Genomic DNA, 17,056 nt, shown 5'->3' with positions numbered 1-17,056 from the left:
TATATCTTATGACTATTCCATATTTTTTTTATCTGGTACCACCGTATAAATGTCAACGCGTCCATTTGATTCGTAAATCGGAACGTCATTTTTAATACAATTTGTAGTTTTCGTTTGTGCAGTTATCTCTGTAATTTCAGAATTGTAGTCGCATTAAGTGTCACCGATTTAAGTATTGTGATTATTTAAAACCATTAATCATGTCGGACGGATCGGAGACACCGTTTAGCAATGTCGATATCAACAACGAGAACAGAGATGACGAAGACCTTTTTGCTTCAGCGGTCCAGGTATCTTATAGGAATCTGTTTTGAAGCATTTCTTGCGTCCGCCCGGCGTTCATCAGGGGACGTTGACGCCCCTTTATTCAACATTTCTATCCTATTATCTATTGACGCCCTGAGTAACGTGTTTTAAAATCGTTTATCACACTAATGAACTTGTATGATAATTAAATTAATGTTCGATGCGCACTTTGTATTTATAGAAAAATACTTTACGTGGCTGTATGATGATTATTGCTAATTGATAATGATCACTAATTTTTCTTCTTTAACATAGGCTTACTATTGTTCTATTTACAGTACTTACCTCATGTTTTATTCATTTTTTTTATTTAAATGATACTATGAATAAATTATCTTTATTATCATAATATTTATGACAATAAAAACAGTTTGTATTAGACTATCTTTGATTGTGAATATTCAATAGAATCTATACATACACTTTTAATGGATTAGATAAAAATTATTTACTATTAATCAAATTGCAGGAAGTTAGTTTAGATCCAGAGGTAAATGGAGTAAGGGAAAGCTTAGAAAAAGCTTCCATTGGAGATGTATCAAGTATTGGGAGTCCTATAATGGAAGAGGTAATATAGTATGAATTAAAATTGAATTCATCAATAATTATAACACTAACAGAAACACACATTGCTTAGCTTATTGCATATGTAATCATATGTACAGTAAAAATAGAAAACACCTACTAAATAAAAATCTTTTGGAAGTTTTTTTTATTAGACCATTTTATGCCACATACAAAATAATTAAGTGTGAAGTTCCTTTTATATTTAAAAGTGAACTTTCTTTGTTCTAGATAGTCACAGAGCGTGCAAACAACATAATAGTAACGGTAACGGAGCCTCAAAAAATTGGTGAAGGCATGAGCTCATATGTTGCATACAGGGTCCTCACAAAAACTAACATGCCAATATTTAGCAAGCACGAATTTGCCGTTCTCCGCCGTTTCAGCGACTTCCTTGGCTTACACGAGAAACTAACAGAAAAATATCTACGGTCAGGTAGAATCATACCTCCTGCACCGGAAAAAAGTATTGTAGGTAAGTAAAAAAAATAGTTTTTTGTAAAATTACCATTTATTTCTGCCAATTCCTTCTTAATCCATCAGTCCTCGGAATCACAGACACAATAGAAAATCTATTGTGTCGCGCCCCGATCGGGGCTTACGGTGGTCAATGGGTTAAAACAGGAAAAAAGATTGAAACTTTATCTGCAGAGTGGTATTTTCCTCTAATTCAATGCTCCATTGAGCAGCTAATGGTTGATTTAAATTCAATTAAGGAAGTATATATTTAAATGCAATTGATACTTAGTGGATAAAATCCTGTATAATAGTATTAATTTATGACATAACAGTTAGGCAAGAGTTGAATCCAATGTACATAGTTAATATAAAGAACTGTTAAAAAATTGACAATAACATGATTCATATATGTATATGAAATATTACACCTTACATTGCCAGTTAGTTTATACTAACAATTATTTGAAAAACCATTAAGATAACGAAGGTAGATTGTCCATTTATTTAAATAAAAAACATCTCTTTATAATAATTTCCACAATAACTTTAGCTTATTTTGAGAAAGGTGTAGAGTTGTTGCAATTTCTTGCAAACTAGTTATGTACTACTTAATGATTCAAGTTGGAATCAGAGATAATAGCTTCAAATTACAATTTTATAACACCTTTCTTTAATTTTATGTTGTAAAGATAAGATTAAAGTGGTGATTCAAAAAAAGAATTACAACTTTACTTTTTACTGTATAATATTTTGTCATACAATATAACATGTCAGTTTTCCATAGTTGTATTTTAATTTGTTTCATTTATATATGTCGTCGTCATATGATTGAATGACTAACGCGACACTCAACATCCAACTAGCTAGCGGATTGTAATATATGCCTTTTGAACATAGCGAATATAACACCCACTTAATGATTTTAACTTTGAATCGAAGTTGAATTTGACTAGCTTGTTCATTGAATGTCGACAGAATTTACGTCAAAATTTACGTCTTCCAACCGTCCACAAAAAGTCCATTGCGAGTCGGAAACGGACTGTTTAATAGTTAAAAAAAAATTCTTAAATCAAGAATTTTTGTGCATTAACCACCAGTCATTGTATTTGTTATACATACATTTATTTAAACATTGCTCTAAACTCCATCAAAATAACCTAATAGGCTTACCTTTTAACAAGCTTAAAGCCAAGGTGAATGAATAATGCCTGCTAAAAATGTGATTATGAGGTAATCTTTAAGGATTATAGCAATGAGCTTCTATTTTTGTGATACAACAAATTAGAAACATTAATCACTAATGACAAAAAAATTCAGCTACTTATAATTATATCTAAGCAGAAAATAAGAAAATAATCTGGGAAAAAATCTAGTTCAATGTGTAAAGAATAGGTAAAATTCGATCGCCGCGGGTTCGAATCGAATTTTTTCTAATCCTTATAAATTTATATTTATAAAGCATTTATTCAAATGCTTTACAAATATAAGGGCCGATTTTTCAATGCTCGGATAAAACTTATCCGTCCAATAAAGTATTACACGATAATATTAAAATAAACTAAACTGTAAACTGTCAAATACGGGCAATTAGAATACGTTTTTAAATAATTGGTAGTTTTATACATTATTCGACGAATATGTTACAAAATTATTACACATCCAATGTCCATTATTATTTATAAATTAAATTCTCTTAACCGCCTCGTATACACTATTACTTCTATTCTAACACAGGCACAACAAAGCTAAAGATGACGTCCACACCATCGACGGAAAGTGCGAATGGTACCACTGGGTCCAACTCGCTACAGTCACAGTTCGTAGAGCGGCGGCGAGCGGCCCTCGAGCGATTCTTGAATAGGGTTGCCCAACACCCCGTGTTGTGTATAGATCCCGATTTTAGGGAGTTTTTGGAGTCTGGTAAGTTCTTTTTTTTTACGACTTATGTGTTGGTTTTATTATTTCATTTATATGAAAAAATTATAAATTTTTTAAAGACCTCTCAATTTGTATTACAATGTTAGAGGAATTTATTAAATTAAATTCAGGAGGACTCTGTCAATATTTGACCCTGGGTCTTCAATTATTATTTTTGTGCTGTAGTTTATTTAGAAAAGAGTAACGAACAGACAGAGATTTGCTATAATATTTTTCGTGTGGATGTTAATGAATAATGACTTATAAATTTTTGTCCATAATGATATTGTATTCTTACTAAATTATCAGGGCAATGTTGAATGTTTTTAATCACTTTTAGTTATCAAGGGCATTGGCCATACATCAACATCATACAGTGTCCATATTGCATGATATATTAACGGTAATAAAAACTGTAATGAAAAACATTCTTATTGACCTTGACTTTCATAGCTCATAATGCAATTACTAGATTTGCTTATAGTGCTGTATTACAGTAAATCAATATTTTGGATGACAATTTTTATTTTTTGTCTTATATTATTATTATTTAATTATACACCAATAACAATCTCATATCGTAATAGAAAAAAACATTTATTTCTATAATAATATCCTGACTATAATAATATTTTTTTTTCCTAGAATCTGACTTACCTAAAGCAACAAGCACATCAGCATTAAGTGGAGCTGGTATGTTGCGACTGTTCAACAAAGTAGGCGAAACTGTTAATAAAATAACATACAGAATGGATGAATCCGACCCTGTAAGTACTTTTCCAGCTATTGTAAATGGCATGATAATATTGCTAGGAATATTGAAAATACGCAAATGCATGTTTTTGTGTAAAAAAAATTCCGATCAATTTGTTGTGCGGAATTTAATCTTAAATCGTTATGCCCAATCCATTAAACTATTAGTAACGTAAATTTGATATGACTTGTGTAGGTTTTGGCTGACAATACATGATTCGAAAATATAGATACACCATACTACCTTTTAGTAAATTATGTATGTATTAACTGTTTCCAGTGGTTCGAAGAGCGCGTAGCCCGCGTGTAAATTATGTTTTACAGGTCGTGTCAAGTAAAAAGAACGCTGACGGTTAAACTGCTCATTGGCGATTTATCGGTCTATTTGGTGTTACGAGGTAGTATAAGAATAACAAATAGGTTGTTGCGAAGCCACGATTCGCGAGCCTAGTCTTCTATAATATAAAAATGAATCGCAAAATGTGTTGGTAAGCGCATAACTCGAGAACGGCTGAATCGATTTCGATAATTCTTTTTTTATTATATTCCTTGAAGTACGAGGATGGTTTTTATGTAGAGAAAACGTAAATATGTACCACGGACGAAGGCGGGGCGGACCGCTAGTTCAAAAATAAAATAATCGGCACATAGCTTTCGTGCAAAACTCGATCCATGCGCAAACACACCCCATATCACTTTCATCTAGCGTTCTTTTTACATGACGCGTATTTTAACTGTTTCCAGTGGTTCGAGGAGCGCGTGGCCCGCGTGGAATCTCTCGAGAGCGGACTGCGGCGGCTGTGCGGCGCGTGCGAGGCGCTGGCCACGGAGCGGCGCGAGCTGGCGGCGCGCTCGCATGAGGGCGCGCGCTGCATCGCCGCCGCCGCCGCCGCCGACCCGCACGCGCCGCTCTCGCGCGCGCTCTCGCACCTGTCCGACCTGCACGAGAAGGTGAGCGTGGGTACTGAGTGTGAGTGGGTACTGCGTGAGCGCGGGTACTGCGTGAGCGCGGGTACTGCGTGAGTACGGGTACTGCGTGAGTACGGGTACTGCGTGAGCGCGTGTACTGCGTGAGTACGGGTACTGCGTGAGTACGGGTACTGCGTGAGTACGGGTACTGCGTGAGCGCGTGTACTGCGTGAGTACGGGTACTGCGTGAGTACGGGTACTGCGTGAGCGCGTGTACTGCGTGAGTACGGGTACTGCGTGAGTACGGGTACTGTGCGTGAACGCGTGTATTGTAGAAAGGAAGGAAGGAACATTTATTTGACTCCACCAGACACAATAAACACAATACAATTAAAATCAATGATATAAACACAGAAAACAAACAATTTGAAACAAAGAAAACAAATAAACAATGAAGAATGTTACTAGGTATGCCAAATCCCTTAAAATTGTGTCTCAGTAAAGCCTGTATGTATACCAATACACTAGTTTTTATCGTAGTCAAAAATACCAAGTAGTTTTGATTTTATACGCATTCAAAGTTTCGAAAAATATCGAGTCCCGCTAATAGTCACGTGACCGCTTGTGACGTCACGTCACAACGCGCCGCGCCCCCGCGCTTAGTATCAAGTCTGCAGCGCTGTAGTAGGTGTTATAGCTTGCGCAGTATTTTGATGGGTTTTCATCCGCGAATTTCGTTAATAGTCCAATAATAGTAATTACTAATTATTATTCGTTTAATAAAATAACAGTCATGCCAAAGTTTCATCTTTATTTAAAAGTTTCTCAAAATATTCTATACGATTGCGTTTTTGCACTGCTGATCTCTGAGGTTTATCTTCATTTTCCTGTTGACATTTGAATTTGTGTGGAACTATACCCTGTTTTTGTTTAATTCTTCCCCCGACCAACTTATATTTTAGTAGAGTTCTCAATATCCTTCTCAACTTAAAACAAGAAAAAATCTTACTAGCCATCTACCTATACTTAGCCCATACGAGCAGAGCAGAAGCACAGTCTAGTATAGATTAAAACTTGTATAGATAGAAAACAAAGGATAACGCAAAACAGCTGCAATGTTCTCAAAATATTATAATATGTAGTTTACGTCCTTTGCAACTATAAAAAACAACTTATCCGGCGAATTGGTAGTTGTATTTTTACATTTAGGAACAACACATGATTTTCTGGTATTTAGATTGGACATTTTTAAAAGTATTTAATTATAATTTCGACGGCACGGGCGCGCGATCGCTAGCGGACTGAGTGAGCCAGATTGAGCGTGTTGTGGTGTGACGTCACACCATCACCGGGCGTTTACAACTTGTTTTACTTCTAAATCGGAAACTAATTGACGTATCGAAGTAATTTTTTCACTAGTATTATTTATTTTTGACAGAGAATATGGATTGCTAATAATCAAAATTAGTGAACATTCTCCATTAAAATCATGATAGGTAAAAAAATTGAATGAATAATGGTAAAAAAATTGAATCGTACGATTCAAACTTAAAGGCCGCTCGGAACATCGTACGATCCGATGCGCAATTTTAGATATGAGAGAAACGTAAAGGGCACTATGCGCACCCGCATTCGCACCTGCACCTAACTTCCGAACCGCCATTCAAACTCAAACTCAAACTCAAACATTCATTTATTCAATTAGACTACTATTTAGTAGCACTTTCGAATCGTCATTACATAGTATTTTTAACATTTACCACCGATTCGGAAAGCAGTATCTATGGAGAAGAATCGGCAAGAAACTCCATAGTTGCTCTTTTAAATAATGTCAATAAATTTACATAATATGTAACTTATATCTACCTAACTACATAATATGCCAAAGAACTGTCCTGTGGTGTTTACGCGACAACCCTCCATGGGTCTTTATCGTCCATATATTCCTGAATACTGTAGTACGCTCTCTGAACTAGTACATTTTTATGTAAGTTTTAAATTTAGAACTACTAAACTCTTTAATATTGTGAGGAATTCTATTGTATAAGCGTATACCTTGACCCATAAATGAATTTTTAACTTTAGCTAATCGGAAAAATGGCATTTCAATTCTATTCTTGTTCCTTGTGCCATAATCGTGTCTATCTCCTACTCTTGTGTGTAAGTCAGAGCTTTTGTGTACATGCAAAATATTATTAAATATATACTGTGATGGTACAGTAAGGATACCAGTATTCTTAAAATGATCTCTTAGTGAGTCCCGAGCACGTAAATTATATATACTTAGAGCGAATGGCTCTTTTCTGTAAGATAAATATAGTTTCTATATCTGCAGCCCTGCCCCACAGTAGAATTCCATAGGACATAATGCTATGAAAGTAGCTGAAATAAACCAATCTAGCCGTATCTTCATCGGTGAGATGCCTTATTTTTCGGACTGCAAATGCAGCAGAACTGAGCTTACCTGCAGCGGTGTTGACATGGGCTCCCCACTGTAGTTTCTCGTCCAATGTTAACCCTAGAAATACAGTAGACTCAGTAGGATGCAATACCTCCCCGTTCAAGGTAATATCTCTGTTCAACTTTTTTACATTTGGAAGTAAAAATTCAACACAAGTAGTTTTTTTGGCATTTAATAATAAATTATTGGCAGTAAACCATTCAGATATGTGTAAAAGAGCACTGTTCACTTCGTCAACATTTGGGTCATGCCTATCCACATTAAAAATTAATGAGGTATCATCTGCAAACAGAACTATTTCACACAGTTTGGTGTGCAGTAAATTATTAGATGCAAAATGACTACTCAATTGGTTTAATATTAACTTCTCGAATACTTTACTTAATGTTGGTAAAATAGAGATAGGTCTATAATTGTTACAGTCTTCTTGATCGCCCTTCTTAAATAAAGGTATAACTTTACTAAGCTTTAGTAAATTAGGAAATGTACCATAGTCACAACACTTATTAAATATGGAAGCTAAATTTTTCGCAATATTTTCTATTATATTATTAACTAAATTTACGGACATTCCCCAAAGATCACAAGTATTTTTAAGATTAAGCGTCTTAAAGGCAGTAACAATATCATTAGCAGTTACGTGTCGTAATTCAAATAATGTACTGCACTCCGCAACATGGTCTCTCAAAAAGGTCTCTGCAAGTGCTGAAGACGAATTTAAACTATTAGTAATAGTAGCAGGGACACTACTGAAGAATTCTTCAAAAGCAAGCGCAACATCAGCACTTTTGTCAATAACCCTGTCATTATTTACAAGTTTTATGGTATTACTTGATTTGCTTTTACCCATTTCACCATTAATAATTGACCAAACTGTTTTAACTTTATTATCAGAGTCGCGTATTTTTTCTTTGATATACAAACGCTTTGCAGTGAAACAAACTTTTTTAAAAATTTTTGAGTAATTTCTAACATAACTAAGAAAAGATGGGTCTTTATTATATTGCTTCATACCATATAATTCATAAAGAATGTTCCTGCACCTATGTATACTAGCTGTCGCCCATTTACTAAATGGTAAATCCTTGGTAATATTTAAAGATTTAACTTTAAATATTTTTTCAAATTCTTTATGTACTAAATTAAAAAGATTTTTAAACATTTCACAAGGACTATTAGGATAGGATTGATCATTTAGTACGGGCAGGTTTTTATTAATATTATTCCTAAATTTATTAATGCCTTTTTTAGTTATAGGCCTAACATTAATCCTTTTAAATGTAGGTATGCAATCCCATTCAAAAACTACTTTCTGGCCACAGTGATCCGAAGTCAATGTATTGAGAATATTTTTCTCTAAACAGATGCAGTCACAGTATATATTATCAATACAAGTTGCAGAAGTAGGTGTAATTCGTGTGGGTTCATTAAAAAGTTTATATAGATTAAATGACTGAAACAAATTAACAATTCGTGTAGCCGTTTGTGTTTGTAAAAGTAAATCAATATTAAAATCACCACATACTATAACTTTTTTTTTACTCCTGCTTAGACGCTTTAATATTTCTTCCATGACTGTCTCAAACATATTATAGTCACTGGAAGGGGGTCTATAAACGCAAACAATAATATAACGCTCCAGCTCCACACAGGACAGTTCAATGGTCCGTTCTACAGAAAGACTAACAATGTCAGTTCGTTCTTTACATTTTACACTATCATGTACAAAAATAACAGAACCTCCGTGAATAGCCTGTGTCCTAAAGTATATACTTTTTAATTTGTAATTTTCAATATTTACTAACGACTGACATTGTTTAAGCCAATGTTCTGTTACACAAAATATTTTAATATTGTTATCATTCAGAAACAATTCTATTTCTAACAATTTGCTAGCCAAGCCTTGAATATTTTGATGCACAATGGATAAAGACTGCTTAGCTGTTGTCTTATATACTTACTAGTTTAAATCTAGCTTAGGGCTAGATTGTCTGTCTACACTTAGGTTGATGTATAAAATTACTACTACATAAAATTATAGTAGATTGATGGTCTGATACCGAACATGTACCAGACTGGTTAATATTATATGCTATTAACATAGCAAGTTCACGCTTATATCTATATGGCAGATACACTGTATTCTTTGTCAAAGTAAAAGATTTAATACATGAGTTAATGTCAAAGTAAATAAATGCATCACGATGATGATTTCATATTATGAATTAATCTATTTTGTTCTTGTGTTAAACCAGGTAGGTATGGCAAGGTACACAACATAAATTTACATTTAGTCTTACTACTAATATCTAACATTTTTTTTAATCCTACATCAATATCCTTATTATTTATATTTAAACTGTCCCCATATAATATAATTACAATATTATTCTTATTAAAGCTGAAATGATCCAGTGATTTGATTATATATTTAAATGAACTGTTAGGCGTACAAACATTAGTAACTTTAAGCCCTAAGTTGTTGAGCATAGCGCCAAATCCCTGACCAATATTATCTGACAACACAATTATTTCCTGCTTTGAAAGGTATTTAGTATTACTGGTTGGAATTGTGGTAGTGGGTTTAACACTATGTATGCCTGTGTAGTCAGGCTTATGGGGCGACGGTTGCTCATTGTCATAGTTTGAACACTGACATACATATTTATTGGTCAGCGACTCAAAACGATCCATATTCTCATTGCTCAACTTAATAAGATAATCTGCCTCTTGTATATGCTCGTTAATTTGCATTTGGGCAGAAGAGTATTTCTGGTTCACATCAGTTAACATTTGACTTAAGGAGTCTATCTTCTCCTTAAGTTCAGTTGTTTCTACATCATATAAGATTTTATAGTATTCTAGATCCCTATGATATTTATCTAACTCCTGAACAAGGTTTATGTTGTCTTTCTTTAGTTTCTAACAATAGATTGCGTACGCTTGATGAACTTACTTATTCTAAGATATTTTTTTAACTTCTTATGCGAAGAGAAATTGATTTTTTAAAGTTTATAGAGCCACTTAACTGTCCACATTCAATTAATTCATCATGAAGACTACTTGGTGTGTTGCATTGCCGCTTGGGATTGTCCTCTTGCGCTTCCATTAAGCTACATTCCAACTCAGCGATACGGCTAAGAGCTTTCTCATGGTCACTAGAGCACTGCTGGAAACTGTCCACAACGTCTTGTAGGGCTTTGCACTTGTCTTCACTATAAATGTATTTTATGTGTAGTTCAGCCAGCTCGGCCTTAAGAAGAGAGTTCTTTTTTATAATTCCTTAAATCTCTAATTCACTTTCATCCCGCTCTTGTATGAGCTTTTCACATAAAGATTGTGAAGCTTTTAAATCATGGAGTGTAGCTTTTAATTTATTCTCCATGTCCTTAGCTACTGCCTTGCGGGTCAGCATGTTGTACTTTTAAGTTACTGAAACAGATGAAAGGAAATGTATGAGATAATTATTCCTGAATACTATTATGATAGAACTGAATGTTGATATTAAGTGATTAACGGTATGATGTAGTAAAGAGTAAAGAATAATATTGTCTGGGGCGATAAGTTTTTGTCTTCTAAATTGCTTCCAACTTGTCAAGCAAAGTGAGACGGTAACTTTTATGCCAATGTATTTATTGTGACGTAGCTCATTAAATATGAGCGGTGTTAGTATTACAAATGAATGTAGGTGTCGTTTATAATTAAATATGAAATTTTAAAACTAGTACTCCCCTGGTTTATTGGAGAAGATGTTTGAATTCCGAATTCGGATAACCGTTGACACGTTGACCTCCGCGTTATACAAAACGTTGCGTAGATCACATAGAAGGTGTGTTTCACAATTATTTTCACTTTTCTATCAATAAAATAGTTAATAATTACTAATATTTACTATTTTAGCACTAATTAATTAATTTTAATGTAATTTTAAAATTTAAAATCTAACAGCTGATGTTAACTCCGCTGTTGACACTTGTCAATCATTAAGTTTGAATCGAACTGTACTATACTGCTGTAATACTGCGAGTAAACGCGGGTACTGCACTGTAAACGGTGCACTGCATTACACACCTTGCACAGTACACTGGTCTCTCGTCTCGCCACCACCGACCCGCAACACGCCGCGTTATCAACTGCTCTGTACCCCTAGTGTGAGTTTGATCGAGTACGAAACGTTACTATCGCGTCTGCGTCACAGCCGAATTAGTATGGGAAATCGAACAGCGCCCCTAGCGGACGTATGGGGGAGCTTTGATTCCCCATACAAATTTCACTGTGACGCAGACGCGATAGTAACGTTTCGTACTCGATCAAACTCATACTAGCCCCTCTGATCTTTTCCCTCTCGCCTCGTAAGTGCTGCACGGCTGCCGACTCGCAGTAAATATTTGTATAAAAAACATGTGGCCGTGTCAATTAAGTATGTTTATTTTTATTTATTTATTTGTAATTTGTATTCATGCTCGATTTGTATGAATATGAATTACAAAGTTTTTTGCGGAAAATAAAATTTGTAAAATAACTTATTATTTCCTCCACAGATAGAACATCTAAGGATCGAACAGTCAAACACGGACTTCTACGTGCTAACGGAACACATCAAAGACTACCTCGGTCTCATTGGTGCTATCAAAGATGTTTTCCATGAACGAGTTAAGGTCAATACAGATTTTGAATTAATTTTCACAATATTTTTGTTTACTGTTTATATTAATTGTCAAAATGTTAAGTCACAGATTCATTTCAATTAAAAACTTTATTTTTGAAGTGAAAATTCTTTTGGCGCGTTGAGAGTGAAATTTCAAGGTTGCGACATGACAATACCGTCACGTCATGTAGTAAGGCGACGAGTAGTTTGGTATCTTTGAATCTTGCCAAATAAGTTTCACTTCTGACACGTGTGCTCGGCAAACGCTTTTTTTTATCACAGACATTAAAATATAGCTATTTTGAATATATCTTATTAAGTACTTGTTAAGAAGTTTATTTCTTCATAATTTTTATATTAAACATTTATTTTATAGGTGTTCCAAAACTGGCAACACGCACAGATGCAGCTCACGAAGCGGAGAGAGAACAAGGCTAAGGCTGAAATCGCCAATCGGCCGGAAAAAATAGAACAAGCTGCTAACGAAATTATTGAGGTATTACTTTTTTAACGTGATAACGTTTTTAAAATCGTTTTAGTCAGGTGACATGTTCAGAAACTTGTGTCACACCAAAACCTAACGAGCGCGATCGCAGGTATAACGAGAGAGAGACGGACCGATCTCCCGTCTCATCTCGAGCGCTGCCACCAATAAGACGTTATCACGTAAACATCTCGATCGTAAACCTACTTTACAAACAACCAATTTTTTTCTTTCTAATTTCTAAGCATATATTTCCGAACGTAAATAGAATAAGTATAAGTAGTTATTACACAATACTTTCCCTTACTTTTTTTATCGGTCAGGCTGCTAATAATTATATAAAAGATTGTTTAGACTATTGTCGAGCCAATTTAATAGGCAACATTTGACGTCTATCAATTTTATCTTCGAAGAGAGGTAACCTGCTTAAAAATATCGATGAAAAATCGAGAAAATTCTTTCTCCCGCTCGCTTAAATGGCTATAATTTTAACATCCCTTTAGTCAGAAATAAATAAAATATGAACTCTATTTCAGTGGGAATCGAAAGTAGAGCGTGGGCAACAAGAGTTCGATCAAATTTCGCGCGTTATCAAGAAGGAATTGGAAAGATGGGAGGAAATCAGGATTTCCGAGCTCAGAGCCACGATACTTCGCTATCTTGAAGAACACATGAAGCATCAGGCTCAGGTATTAAATTGTAGAACTTTAATGTAGATTATTTATTTATTAATTTGATTTATTTCAGATAATTGCAATCCATACTAATATTATAAATGCGAAAGTAACTCTGTCTGTTTGTCTGTTACTCAATCACGCCTTAACTACTGAACCAATTTGCATGAAATTTGGTATAGAGATATTTTGATACCCGAGAAAGGACATAGGATAGGTTTTATCCCGGAAATCCTACGGGAACAGGTTTTTCTTTGAAAACGCGGGCGAAGCCGCGGGCGGAAAGCTAGTATCCATATAATTGTCAGTATCTTGTTACCTTAAAAACTATGTTAGTATTAAAATTACACAATTAATTATCAACAATACTATTTTAAATCATAATCAATATAGATTATGTTTAGATTGACTTACAAACATGCTTTAAATTGTAGTGAAAAAAAATTAAAAGTATAAAATGTTGTTGGTAAAATATTGGGTACTTTAATTGAGGTTCAAATAAATATTTGTTATTGTGTTATTTTAACAGTTGCACATAATAAAACCTTATTACAATCACAAATACAATGTTTCCAATCTTTCTCAAGCCGTAAATATAATATCGTAATCATGGAGGAGACACCACGAACAAAATCTGTGCGCCATTTTTTTGCTCTAACTAAGTTTTAAAAATTATTATCTAGTTAGGTACTTACCGATAAAAGTTATTCCTTTGCACTTTTCCGTATTATTTGTATTATTTGTGCAATATCGTAACACAAACGTAGGCATATTTGATGCGTTTCACTTTAAAACAAATAAAAAATGAGCGTGCAGTTACGCCATATGGCGTATGTTGAGCGGAACATAAGTGATGTAGGCGGTGTCGTCTCCATATGTATATCTCAATTATCGTAATATATTTTTTATTACAATTGCAGTCGATCCGCTACTGGGACGCGTTCCTGCCAGAGGCTCGCGCCATCAAATGAGTGCGGTGCGGCGCTCACTGCGCTCACATGTCTTAACATTTGCACTTTTTATTTTTGTTTTTTTTTTTTATGTGACGAATTCTCTCCTAGGGCCATGTGTTGGCTTAATAAGAACTATGTCTTTGTAGAAACTGTCAAAAAATTGGATTTCGTTTTGTGTATTTTGGTATTAATTGGCATTATTTCTTTGAAAATGGAAATAGAAAAGATTATTGTAAATAATAGGATGTATCATATAAATGCATCCGTAACAAGACACATGTATTTTTCAAAATATAAAACATACTTAAACAAAATAGTCATATCATGTCGTCATATGGCCCCTGCGTAAATCTATCTATATTATTTTTCAAGTCTTTATCTAGAATATGATTCACCATCAAGATAATAGTTTGTATTTATTTTTCAAAGAAAAAGATAATTACATTTTTAAACAAAACATTGTTATTTGTTACGTCACGAGAGATTCGTCCAACATACAACGACAGACTGTATTTAAACCATGAGAATTTTAATTGTACAGAATATTTGTTCCAAATAAACTTGATTTTCAAATATGTTTGTGTCCTTTTTAATACATTTTTCTTAGGTCATGAAGTCATTGTAGATCACCAATTATAAGTCTGCTAAAATAATATAGTTGATTAAATCGTGTAGGCTAAAAACTCATTGATTGTATATTCATATTTGAAACTACAAAAAAAACATTCCAATACGGTTCTGTCGTTGTATTTTTTAGATATCAGGAATTGTATAAAGAATAAATGTTCGCTCACAACTTTAAATGTAAAGTTAAAACTATATTTGTATAAATGTTAAATTAGTTTTCATTATACATAAGTCAGCTATGTCCTCTAATGTTAATAAATAAGAGTAAGTTGATCTCTATTCATGTTGTATGTATGTAATGTGAGGTCTATTTCAAATTATTAGGATGATATAAAAATATAACTGATGGTATGAAATTCATTTCTTTGGTAAGTGTTTGAAACCAAATTTTCATAGATAGTATTATTTAAAGGGCTATATATGTCTTTTTTTTAAAGAACATTGCTGGCAAGTAATTTTAAAACACATACGTCATTTATAAAAAAAAGAAATGCAAAAAAGTTTTTATGTATTAGGCTGTGTCGGTAACGGATTTATTAATTCCTTATAACGAGTCTGAATTTAGTATTATTTTATTTTTTTGTTTGGTTTGATTATTTTACGCAATTGCAATACTATATTTTTGTGCTTGGCCAAATTAGGAAAAGACAAAACGAGGTTATCTATAATAAATTAATGTTTGTCTATAATATTTTATCTATGTATTGATTCTAAATCGAGATTAAGACGTTATTTAGATAGTCTGTGGAGTTCCAATTTTGATTTATTAAAAAAACTGTTTTTTTTAGTACTTACATAATTAAAGTAATTTGTAAAAAAAAAACAAGTAGTTCAAGTTTCAAATGTCACAGACATTATGCATTTAGAATTTCGTTTGAATCTATGTTGTGTATAAAAGTTTTTGTATTTTTTAAAGCTGGTAATGTATAAGCGATCAAAGAAATGCGACATGAAAAAATTTAAAATATATTCATCTTCATAATATTATGTCCTCTTTGTTATTATAATTATATTAGTTTTTGCATAATATTGTTTTGCTTTTATATCATAAGAGTAAACTTGATCAGAAATTAGGTATTGAATAATCTTCCAAAGTAAATTCATTATAAAAATTTAGACGGTAAAGTCGTAAACCTTATTTCTGGTCAACGTCACATTTGTCTATATTTTTATATTTGTTGTTTTAAATGCATATTTTACTAGAAATCGTATTCCAATATAGTTAAGGTTATTTGTGTCGATAGAGAATGGAACTGCTTGTTCATGTTATCTACCCAATTTTATGTCCGGTTAAACGTTTAATACTAAGTGCTTAGTGCTTGTCACACCACTATGCCCCAATATTGACAAGTGAGAAGTAACCGTTTACACGTAGGAAAAAGTGGAAGCTACAAGTGACCAGCCATTTGATTTTCACTTGCCAGTACAACTTGTCAACTTAAATTGTTAAACTGTTTACACCAATACAATAAGCAACAACTTCGCAATCAGGTTCGACTCGCTTAGTAAATTTCGCTTTCTATTCAATTGCACTACTCACTAATACTAAGCACTTATCACTCACATTAGGGACGTAGTATTAGTGATTGATATTAGCACTAAACACTTTATTACTAAATCTGTCTAAACCGGGCAAATAATGGTCGAGTGACCATTTGACAAGAAATTAGTTAGTCTCATTAAATGTCGAGTCTTATATGTATAATTATTTTTATATTGCCAAATATATTTAGCGGTAATTTGGTGTATGGAGAAGAGTTATAAAGAAAAGTATAAATATTGTTTGTTTCGAATTATAAATATTGTACTTTATTCCAATTATATTATTTACTTAAACATTATTATTCGTTTTATTTCATACTGCCTCTTATCTTTTTTAAATATTTAAGTACTACCCACTACAACGTTACGTACTGTGACCGTAATAGGAACGTGTCAGGATCGGAAAACAACAGTACCTATATGCTCTACAATGCCTTTAGAAGCGTATCAAGGACGTATCGAAGCCATGTGTGTCGGCTTATTTTACAATTATTGTTGACACTGTGCTGATCGGTGGCGGAACGAATTAGTGGGCATAGGCCCATACTTTCAATATAAATAATTTATCTTGCCTGACACCTTCCTGTTACGGTCGTAATATAATACGTTGTGTAGAGTTTTTTTAAGAAATATTCGCAACGATTACAATGAGTAACTAGTATAATAAAATGGTATGAATATGAATAATGAAACGAACCAGAATAAGAAAATGATAATTGCTTAATATGATTCATAGTTAAAAAAGTTGTTTGTATGTAC

At 33.4% G+C, this 17,056-nt stretch overlaps 1 protein-coding gene, 1 long non-coding RNA gene and 1 pseudogene across 2 annotated transcripts in view; 2 read left to right on the top strand and 1 right to left on the bottom strand.

Annotated features, from left to right (window-relative positions):
- LOC149481782 (uncharacterized) overlaps nucleotides 1-17,056 on the top strand; it is a 270,870-nt gene that overhangs the window by 237,849 nt on the left and 15,965 nt on the right. The gene's annotated exons all lie outside the window — the stretch shown is intronic.
- Snx1 (sorting nexin 1) lies at nucleotides 66-16,596 on the top strand. Its single transcript, XM_089704829.1, has 10 exons — nucleotides 66-290; nucleotides 776-874; nucleotides 1,102-1,345; nucleotides 3,064-3,249; nucleotides 3,892-4,013; nucleotides 4,744-4,950; nucleotides 11,911-12,027; nucleotides 12,394-12,513; nucleotides 13,038-13,190; nucleotides 14,096-16,596. The coding sequence occupies exons 1-10, from the start codon at nucleotides 201-203 to the stop codon at nucleotides 14,144-14,146; spliced, it is 1,389 nt and encodes a 462-aa protein (XP_089560955.1). The 5' UTR covers nucleotides 66-200; the 3' UTR covers nucleotides 14,147-16,596.
- Nucleotides 9,569-11,345, bottom strand: LOC149481787 (uncharacterized; annotated as a pseudogene).

This window comes from Colias philodice, chromosome 16 (genome assembly GCF_061535455.1).
Source record: "Colias philodice isolate Cphi_HAF_F1 chromosome 16, ilColPhil1 Martin Lab GWU primary, whole genome shotgun sequence".
Taxonomy (NCBI): Eukaryota; Metazoa; Arthropoda; class Insecta; order Lepidoptera; family Pieridae; genus Colias; species Colias philodice.
The sequence above is the reverse complement of the archived record's forward strand: the minus strand, read 5'-3'. Positions and strand labels throughout refer to the sequence as shown.